A 14,703-nucleotide genomic window follows, 5' to 3' on the forward strand; every position below is an offset into this window, starting at 1 on the left:
GGCCTATCCGGAGTTAAGACAGAACTGCATCCAATGGTTTCCTTGACAGCCTACGACTCCCGAAATGCACAGCGGCTGTTGCTACCTTGGAGACATGGACATCCAAGTTGCTGCTGGGATCTGTAGTCGCATAGCTTTAGGGGTTCGCCTCCTCTTACGGCGTCCGAGGGTGGGCTCAAGGCAAAAAGGAATTACAAAGGCAGGAAATGTAGCGATGAGTCAAACATGTCCCTCACACCCGCCCGTACCCGGCCCGTTCCCGAGAGCGCGAGGGCGGAAGCGGCGATGGCCGGCGCGGCCGGAAGTTCAGATCAGCTGATGGGGGAGGCGGCGCCGCAGCCGCCCAGAGGCCCCGGCCGCCGAGCGCTCGGTCCGGGCCCCGGGTGTCGGAGCCTGGCCGCGACTCGCCTTCGCACCCCGCTGTGGGGCGAGGCCCGGTCCCGTCTCCGTCGCAGGCCCGAGATCCTCGGCCGGCACGGCCGCCCTGAGCGCCCCGCCCGCCCGCGGCCCCGGCTCGCCGCCCCTCAGGCCCCGGGCTTCCCCTCAGTCCCCGGCCGGCGGCCCAGGCCCCGGCTCCGCGGGCGGGGAGCCGGCCCCGGGCGGTGCGGGCCCCATGGAGCTCATGTTCGCCGAGTGGGAGGACGGCGAGCGCTTCTCCTTCGAGGATTCGGACCGCTTTGAGGAGGATTCGCTCTGTTCCTTCATCTCCGAGGCCGAGAGCCTCTGCCAGAACTGGCGGGGATGGCGCAAACAGTCCGCGGGGCCCAATTCTCCCACGGGCGGCGGGGGCGGCGGCGGCGGGGGCGGCGCCCGAATGCGAGGTGAGGAGGGGCGGTGGGCTGCGGGCAAGCGGGGTGCGGGCAGGCGGGTGCGGGCGGACCCTGGCTCGGGAGCTGTCCCGTGCCGGGGAGCTGTCCCCAAGCCCGGGTGGACTTCGGGACTCGCTTTTCCTGCGTGGGTGCGTGGGAGGAGGAGAGGAGGAGTCGTGGATGCGAGAGAGTAAAACCTTTTGTTCGCTCCGGCGAAGGAGTTGGAGAATGCCTTGGCAGAGTTGGGGAACTGCTGCGCCCTGTTCAGCCTGCAGCAAACCAGAAAGTAGACCAAGACAAGCCTGGCAGGGTGCAGGTTGGGAAGTGACCCCTGGAGACGTGTCACTCCTACCGCGAGGTGCTGACCTCGGGGTGTCCCAGTTGCACCAGCAAGGGCTCCCAGCGAGCTTGGCGGGATGGTTGTCCTGTGCGAGGACAAGCTGCATAGATTCCCATCGCAAGCTTTGTCCCTGGCCGTACTCCACCTGTGTTTTAAGCCAGTCCAGGAATGTATGGCTTTCAGCCCTCGATTTCACGCCCCGGCTCCTGGGAAAGTGCGGGGGAGCTGTCTCCGGAGCTGCCCCCCTCTTTTGCAACTCCTGTGGGTTTGTGCGTTTCTTTTCATCCTAGGGGTCTTTGAGTGATCAGCGGTTGTGGAATTTCACTTTATTGAAGTTTATTTCAATTATTCTTTATTCCGAGTTGAGAACGATGATGAGAGAAACCGTAAACAGCTCGGGACCGTGCGGCTTTGGGCCTGCCAGCCCGTTTCTGGGCTGGGCCCTCCCCACGGGAAAGTGGGCTGGCTAAAGCAATTGAGGGGTTCAGTTGGTGTGATTGCAGAGGGATGCTCTGCAGATGTTTCTGCTGGTGGTCCTTTGGAACAGAGAGAAATTTCTTTCAGGGGTCACCTGTTAGGGGTGTCCGCCATGGTGGTATTGGAGGTCAGCTGAGAGAACACCCACCCACACCCACAGGTGGTAGGCAGTTGTCACTGTGGGTGGACCCCAGTGGCCTCCCTGCTTATTTGCATGTGTGGGTAGCTTTGGGGTTTTAGCGCTTGCCCTGTTAGGGGAAGTGGCAGAAGACACATTTGTGTCTTTTTTGGTGGGTTAAAATCTGGGAAAACTTGTCACTTGCACTCCATTCGTGGCTCAGTCCCTGGCTACTTTCAGTTACTTATTACTTATAAAACAGAGGAGTTTACTTTTTTTTTTTTTTTCTTTTTGGAGAAGGGGTTCTTCCCAGTTGATTCTCCATTTCTCTTTTAATGTGACTGGCAATTTGGTAAGATCCAGAGGACATGTTTTTGATTAAAGCAGTGTGAAAGCCTCCCTTCTTGTTTGATAACTCCATGTTGCTCCTGGGATCACAGGAACAGAAGCCAAGGGCCCCGGATAACCACATCCCCACAGGGGCTTCTGGTGGGGGATGTCAGAAAGCAATCTTTCTGAACTCCTACTGGGCTCTCTCTCTTTTGAGGGATTCTGGAGTCCCCTAGAGAAAAGGGGAGAATTAAAACACTGCACACAGGGGAGCAGCATTAGCAATGAAATCGGAATTGGAAGGGCTTGCTGGCTGAGGGTAATCTGATACTGAGCCACGTGAGCGCCATTCCATGCTGGCCTCTCGCCACACACCTGTCTGGAATCTCCTGGCATGTGCCTGGGATCTCGTGCTGTAGAGCTGAGGTAGCTGACTTGCTGGGCATTCCCTGCTCACTTCCCCCGGGAGGAGGCGACAGCAGGGCTTCTAGGCTGTTCCTGAAGGTCTCCTCTGTGTAGGTGAAGGGGGGCCCGGGACGTGGCACTGGGACTGACGCCAAGCAGTGATGACCTCTCCATTTCCCCTTCTCTTCTCTGCTCGCTAACCTTCATTTCCAAAGATGGGCTTGTGATCCCACTGGTGGAGCTCTCGGCAAAGCAGGTGGCATTTCACATCCCTTTTGAGGTGGTGGAGAAGGTGTACCCCCCGGTGCCTGAGCAGCTGCAGCTGCGAATCGCTTTTTGGAGCTTCCCTGAGAATGAAGAGGACATTCGGTGAGGCGGGACAGATACAAGTTCCCACTGACTGCAGGGCTTCCCCCAACCCCTAGGAGTTGGGCAGGGAGAGGCGAGGAGGAGGAGGATAGCAGTGCCTAGGGCACTGTGGCTGGGGGTAGGGCTGGTGAAGGTTTGTTGCTGGGTTAAGCTGGTGTCCTTCACCCTCAGGCTGTACTCGTGCCTGGCCAATGGCAGCGCAGATGAGTTTCAGCGAGGGGACCAGCTGTTCCGCATGAGGGCCGTGAAGGACCCTTTGCAGATAGGTAAGGCTGCGGCATGCCCTGTGCGCAAGAGGCTGAAGCAGCTTGTCTGCATGAGTGCCAGGCTGGGCTGAAGAGCGGAGGTGGAGCCATGGCTGCTGTAGTTGACCATGTCTGTATTTTTCCCCAGGGTTCCACCTGAGCGCTACGGTGGTACCACCCCAGATGGTGCCCCCAAAAGGGGCCTACAACGTGGCCGTGATGTTTGACCGCTGCCGGGTCACTTCCTGTAGCTGCACCTGTGGGGCAGGGGCCAAATGGTGCACCCACGTCGTGGCACTCTGTCTCTTCCGCATCCACAACGTGAGGCCCTCCCAATTTGTCCTGGCCCCATCCTCCGCTCCACCCCCTCCCTTCTCTGCTGCATGCCCGGCCACAATGTGAGCCCCTTCGCCTCCCCAGCTGCGCCTCTCTGCCCGAGCCCCAGCCCCAGCGTCAGCAAACCTTCACTCAGGCTGTGCCCTGTGTGTCCGTGCCAGGCTTCTGCAGTGTGCCTGCGTGCCCCAGTCTCGGAGTCCCTGTCTCGGCTTCAGAGGGACCAGCTGCAGAAGTTTGCACAGTACCTCATCAGTGAGCTTCCACAGCAGGTGAGGGAGGCGGGGACCATCCCCCACCGGCAGCTCCAGGCCAGCTCATGTGCTTCCCGCCGTCCTGTGTGTTTTGCCTAATCCCTCTCCTCCCTCAGATCCTCCCCACAGCCCAGCGTCTCCTGGATGAGCTCCTCTCTTCTCAGTCAACTGCCATCAATACGGTGTGTGGAGCCCCAGGTGAGGCTGGTGGGAACAGGGCAGCAGGCAGCAAGCCCACTAGGGCTGTGGTCGCTCTTGTCGGGCAGGTGCAGGCCCCATCCCAGGTAACCACGGCCCATCCTTCCTAGATCCCACAGCGGGGCCCTCAGCCTCGGACCAGAGTACTTGGTATCTGGATGAATCGACGCTTACTGACAACATCAAGAAGACCCTGCACAAGTTCTGTGGCCCCACCCCAGTGGTCTTCAGGTCAGTTGGAACTCTGCCCGCTCTCTCTGCTCTGAGGATCCCTAACAAAAGGGGCTGCGCCTTCTGGCCACTACTGCCTAGGGCCCCCACCTTTTCCTTTCGGCAGCCCAGATAGACCTTGTGGATAAATGGTTGCTACTGGTCTCAACAGAGGACTGTCCTTAACTAGGGAGAGCAGGAGTTATTTTTCTTTTCCCAGGTCAGGAGATAGAGGCAGAGAAAGACAGGGTTTTTTGGTGGACATCTCTTTTCCCCAGTACTCGGGATTCTGGGTGCAAGCCCCGTTGCAGTTTTTTTGTTTTTCTTTCTTCTTTTTTTTTAAGATTTATTTTTTTTTTTTAAATTGCAAAGTCAGTTAATAGAGAGGAGGAGAGACAGGAATATCTTCTGTCCGATGATTCACTCCCCAAGAGACCACAACAGCCAGTGCTGCACCAATCTGAAGTCAGGAGCCAGAAACTTCTTTTGGGTCTCCCAAGCGGGTGCAGGGTCCCAAGGCTTTGGGCAGTCCTTGACTGCTTTCCCAGGCCACATGCAGGGAGCTGGATAGGAAGTGGGGCTGCCAGGATTAGAACTGTTACCCACATGGGATCCCAGTGCATTCAAGGTGAGGACTTTAGCCACTAGGCTACGGCACTGGGTCGTCTTCGTCGTCGTCTTTTTTTTTTTAAACATTTATTTGTATTGTAAAGACAGATTTACAGAGAGAAGGAGAGACAGAATTTCCACCTACTTGTTCACTCCCCAAGTGGCTGCAAAGGCCAGAGCTGAGCTGATCTGGAGCCAGGAGCTTCTTCTAGGTCTCTGCGCAGATGCAGGATCCCAAGGCTCTGGGCTGTCCTCTGCTGCTTTCCTAGGCCACAAGTAGGGAGCTGGATGGGAAGTGGGGTGGCCGGGACATGAACTGGTGCACAAATGGGATCCCAGCAGATGCAAGGTGAGAACTTCAGCCACTTGGTTACTGCACCAGGTCCCCCGTTGCAATTTGACCTGCTTCCCTCAGGCCCATCTCTGACTCATCGCTTTCTATTCTTCTAGGTTTGTTTTTTTAGGAGATTTATTTATTTGGAAAGAGTTAGAGAGAGGGAGAGGCAGAATCTTGCACCCTGTGATTCACTCCCCAAATGGCAGCAGTGGCCAGGGCTGGACCAGGCAGAAGCCAGGAGCCTAGAGCATCTTCCAGGTCTCTATGTGAGTGCAGGAACCCAAGTACTTGGCCATTCTCTATTGTTTCCGAGACATGTTAACAGGGAGCTGGATCAGAAGTGTAGCAGCCAGGACTTTAACCGGTGCCCATATGGGATGTTGGCATTGCAGGTGGAGACTTAATCTTCTACACCATGGCACCACCCCTGTCCTGTTTTCTTAGTGATGTGAACTCCATGTATCTGTCTTCCACGGAGCCTCCGGCTGCTGCTGAGTGGGCATGCCTGCTGCGCCCTCTGAGGGGCCGCGAACCAGAGGGTGTCTGGAACCTGCTCAGCATTGTGCGGGAGATGTTCAAGAGGAGGGATAGCAATGCGGCCCCCTTGTTGGAGATTCTCACTGACCAGTGTCTCACCTATGAACAGGTTGGCCCCTGGGCACCTGCCCTCCTCCCCTCTGCTGGGGCTGCTTGCTGGGGAGGGTTGCCACACCTCACAATCCTTTTGTCTCCAGATCACAGGGTGGTGGTACAGTGTGCGCACCTCAGCCTCACACAGCAGTGCCAGCGGGCACACTGGTCGTAGCAATGGGCAGTCAGAGGTGGCAGCTCATGCGTGTGCCAGCATGTGTGATGAAATGGTCACACTGTGGAGGCTGGCTGTGCTGGACCCTGCGCTCAGTCCCCAGCGGTGAGTGTCCCTCGCCACGGCCATTCCAGCACTGACAGAGCCTTTGTGCTCCAAGATCCACCATGGCTCTGGCCCAAGCAGATGGGGAGTGCAGAGAAACAGGGTTTCTGGTGACAGGGGACCCTTTTCTGACAGGATTTCAGAGAGGCTTCCTTTTCTGCATGGCACCTACTTTCTCAGGTTCTTGTGGGTTGCTGTGACACTCAGGGGACAGGCTCAAGAAGTGCTTCCCTGTGTCCTGTCCCTGTGGCTCTCTGAGGCACCCACACACTCCTTCCCCTTCTCAGTGTGGACTGTTCCCCTCACAGCAAGCCCCTCCTGTGTCCCCACAGCCGCCGGGAGCTGTGTGCGCAGTTGCGCCAGTGGCAGCTGAAGGTGATTGAGAATGTGAAGCGGGGACAGCACAAGAAGACCCTGGAGAGACTCTTCCCTGGCTTCCGGCCTGCTGTGGAGGCCTGCTACTTCAACTGGGAGGAGGCCTACCCACTGCCTGGAGTCACCTACAGTGGCACTGACCGGAAGCTGGCGCTTTGCTGGGCCCGGACCCTGCCCCCTCGGCCGGGAGCCTCCTGTTCCGGGGGCCTGGAAGAATCCAGGGAGCGGGCTCCACAGCTTCCTGCAGAACCAGCTGTTCGGCCCAAAGAACCTGGGGCCAAACGCAAGGGATTGGGGGAGGGGCTTCCCTCATCGCAACGGGGTCCGCGTCGCCTCTCTGCAGAAGGGAGCGAGAAGGCCATGCACAAAATGGGTACAGGGGGCGGAAAAGCTAAGGTCCTGGGCGGGGCTGGCTGTGGGGGCAAGGTCTCGGCAGGCAGCGTGAGTAAGCGACGGCTGAGCAGTGAGGACAGCTCCCTGGAGCCAGATCTGGCTGAGATGAGCCTGGACGACAACAGCCTGGCCTTGGGTGCCGAAGCCAGCACCTTTGGCGGGTTCCCCGAGAGCCCGCCACCCTGCCACCCGCCTGGTGGTGCCTTTCTGCCCGAGCCCCCAGATACTTACGAAGAAGATGGTGGTGTGTACTTCTCCGAGGGACCTGAGCCTTCTACAGCCTCTGCTGGTCCCCCAGGCCTAGGGCCTGGGGAGGCCTGTATTCGGGATGAACTCCCCTCCACAGATGACAGTGGCAATGGGCTCCCCAAAACCAAAGAGGCAGCCCTGGCGGTTGGAGAGGAAGATGATGACTACCAAGCGTATTACCTGAATGCCCAGGATGGGGCTGGAGGCGAGGAGGAGAAGGCCGAGGGCGGGGCTGGGGAGGAGCATGACCTGTTTGCTGGCCTGAAGCCGCTGGAGCAGGAGAGCCGCATGGAGGTGAGCGGATGCTGGGCCCGGGGGCAGGGAGCTGGAGGGGCCCCCCTGGCAATACGCAGGAGTGTGGGGACGCTTGGTATGAATGTTGAGGTCCCACCGCAGGTTCCTGCTTGGCTTCCCTACCTGCAGTGTGCTGCATCCATACTGACCAGGTTCTGCTGCCGCTGAAGATGCTGAGTGGTATCCCAGGGCCACGAGTGTGCAGTGTGTGTCCTTGGTGTGACCTGTGGTGTCTTGCTAAGTCTTTATCTACTTCTCCAGCCTCACCTAGCTGCTCTGTGCCCACGATCCATTCAGCCTGTGCCATTCCCTGCCCCAGTCCATTCTTCGTGCCCATGAGCCTTTCTGCACTTTCCTGTCCTGACATGGTCAGTTCATCCCCTCTTTGGGTCTCAGACATCTTGCAGTTACTTCCTCTAGGAAGTCCTCCTTTGTGCTGCTCCTTTGTCCCAAATCCAAGTGAGGAATCCTGCCTAGTGGCTGATATCTCATGGGCTTGTGTGTTTGTGTGTCACAGCACCCCGCATTCAGCAAGTGCTCAAGGAATGTTTGCTATAGCGTGTGTGTGATGTTCTGCCCCGGAAGTTGGGGCTTCAACCTGCTTGGCCCCATGTTCCCTCTCCAGGTGTTATTTGCCTGTGCTGAGGCCCTGCATGCGCACGGCTATAGCACTGAGGCCTCCCGTCTCACTGTGGAGCTTGCCCAGGACCTGCTTGCCAATCCACCCGACCTCAAGGTAGAGCCGCCGCCTGCCAAGGTGAGAGACACCCCCTTGCTCTACCTTATTGACACCCAGTTACTTGCACTCTGTTCCCATGACTCATGCAAGTAAGAGCCGCCACCTCCTTCAGCCAAAGAGCTAGGCTCATCCGCTGCTCGTGCTTCCCTCACCAGGGCAAGAAGAACAAGGTGTCCACTAGCCGTCAGACCTGGGTGGCCACCAATACCCTGACCAAGGCAGCCTTCCTGCTGACAGTGCTCAGTGAGCGCCCGGAGCACCACAACCTGGCCTTCCGGGTTGGCATGTTTGCCTTGGAGCTGCAGCGGCCGCCTGCTTCCACCAAGGCCCTGGAGGTGAGTGGTTTTGTGCGTGCCTGCCTGGCCCCTCCATCTCTGTGGAGGCCTGGAGGTTTGAGCCCACTTGTACGCACAGGTGAAGCTGTCATACCAGGAGTCCGAGGTGGTTGCACTGCTCAAGAAGATCCCTCTGGGGCCCAATGAGATGAGTACCATGCGGTGCCGGGCAGAAGAGCTTCGAGAGGGCACACTCTGTGACTACCGGCCCGTGCTGCCCCTCATGTTGGCCACCTTCATCTTTGATGTTCTCTGTGCTCCAGGTAGGGCGCCTACCCTCCTAGTAAGTGAAGCGGGGCACAGGTAGATTTCTCAAAGGAAAGCCTGAGTCCCGGGGTCTGCGTCAGCTTTAGGACCCGTCAGGCCTGGCTAAGTTTGGGGTGATGGAGTCTTAGGTTCCTTTGCCTTCTTTCCTGTGATACTTCTAATTTGCCCCAACTTTGGTCCAGTGGTTTCTCCCACGGGTTCCCGACCCCCAAGTCGCAACTGGAGCAATGAGATGCCCGGAGATGAGGAACTGGGGTTTGAAGCAGCAGTTGCTGCCTTGGGTAAGTCTGTCAGTGTCCTGAGTTACATCTATGAGCTGAGCCTAGAAGCATGAGACCTAGGCATTGCCCCTGCGGGACTGTATATCAGTGGGAGAGTCAGACTGGTATGTGTGAGCCATTTGATGCCCCTGAGACAGCCAGAAATTTAGGGCAATGGAAACTATGGGAGCTGGCTATTTTTTTAAATTGTTTGGGGTGTTAGCTATTGTAAGGCAGCAAGATAGATCTAAAGAAAAGCTAAACTGGTAGCAGGGCTCAGGATGTGTGTTCAGAGATGAGTGAATTCTGAATTGGGGAACATCATAGTTACAGACGTAGCTGCAGCAGAGTCCCCATGAGACGATGTCCCTCAGGAATAGGTGTGTGCTGGGAGGGCAGAGAGGGCAGAGTGGGCCAGGTTGTGAAGGTCAGATAAAAGCAGCCCAGAACTTAGGCTGGGAATAGCAGTTGGTGGGGACCTCCTCTGGGTGTTGTCGGTTAGACCAAGGGAACCCTCATCTCCCACGCCGGAGCTAGGAGCCCTCCCTCTGCTGGCTTTTGCTGTCTTGGCACTATGGCTGCTCATTCCTCACAAGGCCTACCTTTCTGCAGGCATGAAGACAACAGTGAGTGAGGCAGAACACCCACTCCTGTGTGAAGGCACACGTCGGGAGAAGGGTGAGCTGGCATTAACACTAATGATCACTTACAAGGATGACCAGGCCAAGCTCAAGAAGGTAAGGGACAGAGGGCCTGGGCTTATGACTGAAAAACTTCACCCTCTCTCTCATGGAGTTATGCTGTTAGGGATACCTGCATCCCAAACCCGAGTCCTTTTAACAGGACTTCAGTGTCTGAAGCCTGGGGACTAAACCCATCCTGTCACTACTCCAGATCTTAGACAAACACAATGAGAAAAGCGCTGTTCTATCCTCCAGATCTTAGACAAACTTTTGGACCGAGAGAGCCAGACCCATAAGCCACAGACGCTGAGTTCATTCTACTCATCTAGCCGCCCGGCCGCCACCAGCCAGAGGTCTCCATCAAAGCATGGGGGCCCATCTGCCCCAGGGGCCCTGCCTCCACTGGCCTCAGACTCTGCAGCACCTGCTCAGCCAGGCAGTGTGGCAGGGGCTGGGCCAGGCCCCACTGAGGGCTTTCCGGAGAAGAATGTGCCTGGTGAGGTGTGGGCACTGGGCAGGGGAAGGAATGGTGGAGAGTCATGTGTACGGCCTTTCCTGGGCTCATCTCGGTGTCCTCTCCCCCCCCTGCCCTCAGAAAGCTCCCCCCACTCTCCGTGTGAAGCTCTTCCATCAGAGGCAGCTCTGACCCCAAGGCCAGAGGGGAAGGTCCCTAGCCGTCTGGCCCTTGGCAGTCGTGGTGGCTACAATGGACGGGGCTGGGGCTCCCCAGGACGGCCCAAGAAGAAGCACACGGGTAGGACAGCCTGTGGGATGGCATGATGGGACAGATATTCCTGAGGATTGGAACCTGCTCCTGGGACTCCTGACTTCTTAATAACTTGTTTTGGGGGGATTAGGTATGGCCAGCATCGACAGCAGCGCCCCTGAAACAACATCGGATAGCTCTCCCACCTTAAGCCGGAGACCACTTCGAGGGGGCTGGGCTCCCACCTCCTGGGGTCGAGGACAAGACAGCGACAGCATTAGCAGCTCTTCCTCGGACTCCCTGGGCTCCTCATCCTCCAGTGGAAGTCGCCGGGCCAGTGCCAGTGGAGGGGCCCGGGCCAAGACAGTTGACGTTGGCAGGTCAGTGGGGAGAAACACCCGGACCCAACCCACCCTGACCTACATCCCTAGTATAATTGAGCCACTGCCCCTCATCAATGTCCTCACTTACCCTGGTCTTTGACAACCTACCTGAACACCCATTTCAAGGAAACCCCACCCCCGTCCCTACTCTACCGCCCCTTCAGGTACAAGGGCCGCCGCCCCGAGAGTCATGCACCCCATGTACCCAACCAGCCGTCAGAGGCAGCTGCGCACTTCTACTTTGAGCTGGCAAAGACGGTATTGATCAAGGCCGGCGGCAACAGCAGCACTTCCATTTTCACACATCCATCTTCCTCAGGGGGCCACCAGGGCCCCCATCGCAACTTACACCTCTGCGCCTTCGAGATTGGGCTCTATGCCCTTGGCCTGCACAACTTTGTTTCTCCCAACTGGCTCTCACGTACTTATTCTTCCCACGTTTCCTGGATTACAGGTAAATCCAGTGTCCTGACTTGGATGTGGGAGGGGATGAATTGGAGCACAGAGCTTTATCTTTGGACAGCTCTATCTGGCAGAAGAGACATCATTTCCATGCCCCCTTGGGGCCCATGTCAACCCCACTCTACTTTCTCCCTGTTTCTGAAGGCCAGGCAATGGAGATCGGCAGCGCAGCCTTGACTATCCTGGTAGAGTGCTGGGATGGACATCTGACACCTCCTGAAGTGGCATCACTGGCTGATAGGGCATCTCGGGCACGAGACTCCAACATGGTGAGGGCAGCAGCTGAGCTGGCCCTAAGCTGTCTGCCTCATGCCCATGCACTGAACCCCAACGAGATCCAGCGGGCACTGGTGCAGTGCAAGGAGCAGGTATTTGCATACAGTCTGGGAACTTGGTCTGGTGTCTGCGTGAGGTTGGGTGTGGGGCAAGCTGATGGTGCAGTTTTGGATTCCCTTGTCCTGGAATTTACACATTACCCAGTTTGTCCTGTCAGGTGACATTTAACACGTGACAGTTTGAGTATCCCTTATGCTTGGGCCAGAAATGTTTTTAGCATTTTGGGTTTTGTATATTTGCAAATATATAAGCAGATACCTTGGGGCTGGGACCCAAGTCTAAACTTCAAATTCATTCGTTTCATATACATATTAGCCATTTATAGCTTGAAGACAATTTTGTAGACTAGTTTTTAATAATTTAATACATGAAACAAGCTTTCATGGTATGGAATTTTCACTTGTAGCATCATGTCAGTGCTTCAAAAAAGCTTGAGAGTTTGCAGCATTTCAGAAATTTGGATTAGGGGTGCTTAGCCTGTCATTACACTTTCACATCCACCATCTCCTGTACCTAGCAACTATTCCTGTTTTATAGGTAAGGAGGTGTAAAGGCTTATACTTTAGGGACTGAGAGGATCACTTAGGAAGGGAAGTTTAAGGCAGGCTCCAGGGATGAAGCGACTTGGATGGGAGGGTGTGGTTAGGTTAGTGGGAACTGGGAATGTGACCTGGGTGTGCCTCCCTCTGGTCTGTAGTTACAGTTTGTTCATGAAGTCAGACACCCTGGGAAGTGCCCAACTCTGAGGGGTTGACAGTGGAATGTCATCTGAGACACTGCCTGCTAACACCGTGTGCCCCTCCCTCCTAGGATACCCTGATGTTGGAGAAGGCCTGCATGGCAGTGGAAGAGGCGGCTAAGGGTGGGGGCGTGTACCCCGAAGTGTTGTTTGAGGTTGCTCACCAGTGGTTCTGGCTATATGAGCAAACAGCAGGTGGCTCATCCACAGCCCGTGAAGGGGCGACAAGCTGTAGTGCCAGTGGGATCAGGGTAGCTGGGGAGGCTGGGCGGGGGCTGCCCGAGGGCAGGGGGGGCCCAGGGACTGAACCAGTTACAGTGGCAGCGGCGGCAGTGACAGCAGCAGCCACAGTAGTGCCAGTCATCTCCGTGGGGTCCAGTTTATATCCAGGTCCAGGTCTGGGGCATGGTCACTCCCCTGGCCTGCACCCCTACACTGCTCTACAGCCCCACTTGCCCTGCAGCCCTCAGTACCTCACACACCCAGCTCACCCTGCCCATCCCTTGCCTCATATGCCCCGGCCTGCTGTCTTCCCTGTGCCCGGCTCTGCATACCCACAGGTGAGACCAGTGTTCTGCTGGAGGGGGATGGGGAGGGAGTGTGGGAGTTGTTGGACTTAGGGGAGAGCGCCCTGGGAAAGTGAGGGCTGTCTTAGGTGGTGGGAGTCTGGGGGACCCAGCTCAACCAAAATATGCAGAGGCACCAATTTGTGGGGTGAAGGACAGCTACAACCTAGTCACTTGGTGTGTCCTCCTTATCTCCAGGGTGTGCATCCTGCATTCCTGGGGGCTCAGTACCCTTACTCGGTGACGCCTCCCTCACTTGCTGCCACTGCTGTGTCTTTCCCCGTCCCCTCCATGGCCCCCATCACAGTACATCCCTACCACACAGAGCCGGGGCTGCCACTGCCCACCAGTGTGGCTTGTGAGTTGTGGGGGCAGGGAGCAGGTGAATGGAGGGGAGGGACACGGTGGGGGGGGGGTACGTGGAAGGAATCTTGTCATTTTATCCATCCCTGCCTGGACTTTGAGTCACTCACATGCTATTCATCATCTCCCCTTTAGTGAGTAGTGTCCATCCAGCACCGACATTTCCAGCCATCCAGGGTGCCTCGCTGCCCGCCCTGCCCACGCAGCCCAGCCCTCTGGTGAGCGGGGGCTTCCCACCGCCCGAGGAGGAAACTCACAGTCAGCCCGTCAGTCCGCACAGCCTGCACCACCTGCACGCTGCCTACCGCGTCGGTGAGAGGGGTTCTGGGGGTCCCTTTCCCTGCTTCTAGCTGTACCTGTGCCACAGGTGCTTCAGAAACCCCTCCCACTAGCTCTCACTGACTGAGGGCTTGGGGTAGAGGAAAAAGAGAAAGCCAAGTGCGGATCCTTTATCTCCCAGGAATGCTGGCACTGGAGATGCTGGGTCGCCGGGCACACAATGATCATCCCAACAACTTCTCCCGCTCCCCCCCATACACTGATGATGTCAAATGGTTGCTGGGGCTGGCAGCAAAGCTGGGTAACACCTCCCCTCCCCAGGACCATAGTCCTCCCATCCGCTCCCTGCCCTCCACCTTCCTATCCCAGACCTCCTTCCTAGCTCTTGCTCAGAGTTGAGGCCTTGGTCGGGTATGTGTGCGTGCGCGGGGGGCGGAGGGAGGCTCTCAGCCAGGCCAGCGCTGAGATGCAGAAGTTGGGTCCCTAGGGCACAGGCGGCCACCCCCGTCTCATGCCCCTTCCCCATGCCTCCCAGGAGTGAACTACGTGCACCAGTTCTGTGTGGGGGCAGCCAAGGGGGTGCTGAGCCCGTTTGTGCTGCAGGAGATCGTCATGGAGACGCTGCAGCGGCTGAGTCCCGCTCACGCCCACAACCATCTGCGTGCCCCGGCCTTCCACCAGCTGGTGCAGCGCTGCCAGCAGGCCTACATGCAGGTGATGGAGCAGGAAATTTGGAGGGAAGTTCTCCCAGAGTCTTGGGGCAGCATGCAGCCTGTGGAGGAGGGGTGACGTGCCATGCACTAAGGTCCCCCTACTCATGGTCCTGCAGTACATCCACCACCGCTTAATCCACCTGACTCCTGCCGACTACGACGACTTTGTGAACGCGATTCGCAGTGCCCGCAGCGCCTTCTGCCTGACACCCATGGGCATGATGCAGTTCAACGACATCCTGCAGAATCTCAAGCGCAGCAAGCAGACCAAGGAGCTGTGGCAGCGAGTCTCCCTCGAGATGACCACCTTCTCCCCCTGAGTCCAGGGACACAGGCCTGTGGCTACAGGGGCCTCTCACATGGGGGGAGTGAGTCTCGGCTGGACACTTCATCCCCACTTGGTGCCCAGACTGGCAGCTGCTCCTGGGCTGTAGCTTGGGGCCAAGACGTCTCAGACCCTAGGAGCCCAGTACTGGGAGAGACAGCCCTGTCTGGCAGGGGGTGCTGGGTGGCCTCTGGTATTTATTTGGCATTTATAAATATATAAACTTTTTTATTCTAGACTGCTTTGGTTTTTGCGCCTTCCATCTGCGGTTGAACCTTGGGTGGGGTGGGAC

General features: G+C 57.3%; 1 protein-coding gene across 5 annotated transcripts; it reads left to right on the forward strand.

Moving 5' to 3' along the window:
* Positions 1 to 564: 564 nt before the first annotated feature.
* Positions 565 to 14,647, forward strand: ZSWIM8 (zinc finger SWIM-type containing 8). 5 transcript variants are annotated; one of them, XM_040975960.1, is made up of 27 exons: positions 565 to 821; positions 2,695 to 2,848; positions 3,020 to 3,114; positions 3,242 to 3,414; positions 3,591 to 3,698; positions 3,797 to 3,878; positions 3,989 to 4,109; positions 5,479 to 5,680; positions 5,769 to 5,944; positions 6,277 to 6,956; positions 7,059 to 7,255; positions 7,881 to 8,012; positions 8,150 to 8,329; positions 8,409 to 8,592; positions 8,779 to 8,877; positions 9,469 to 9,593; positions 9,795 to 10,035; positions 10,135 to 10,293; positions 10,397 to 10,625; positions 10,793 to 11,082; positions 11,235 to 11,458; positions 12,237 to 12,725; positions 12,930 to 13,089; positions 13,230 to 13,406; positions 13,555 to 13,674; positions 13,909 to 14,087; positions 14,203 to 14,647. In XM_040975960.1, exons 1-27 carry the CDS (start codon positions 614 to 616, stop codon positions 14,404 to 14,406), a joined length of 5,388 nt encoding a protein of 1,795 aa, XP_040831894.1. In that variant the 5' UTR covers positions 565 to 613; the 3' UTR covers positions 14,407 to 14,647. The 5 variants fall into 5 exon arrangements, with proteins under 5 accessions (XP_040831894.1, XP_040831891.1, XP_040831892.1 ...); XM_040975957.1 differs by having other exon boundaries at positions 6,277 to 7,255; positions 12,930 to 13,113; XM_040975958.1 differs by having other exon boundaries at positions 6,277 to 7,255.
* The last annotated feature ends 56 nt before the right edge of the window (positions 14,648 to 14,703 follow it).

The sequence above is a fragment of the Ochotona curzoniae genome, unplaced genomic scaffold (genome assembly GCF_017591425.1).
Source record: "Ochotona curzoniae isolate NIBS_2020 unplaced genomic scaffold, NIBS_Ocur_1.0 contig_2692, whole genome shotgun sequence".
In the NCBI taxonomy this organism is placed as follows: Eukaryota; Metazoa; Chordata; class Mammalia; order Lagomorpha; family Ochotonidae; genus Ochotona; species Ochotona curzoniae.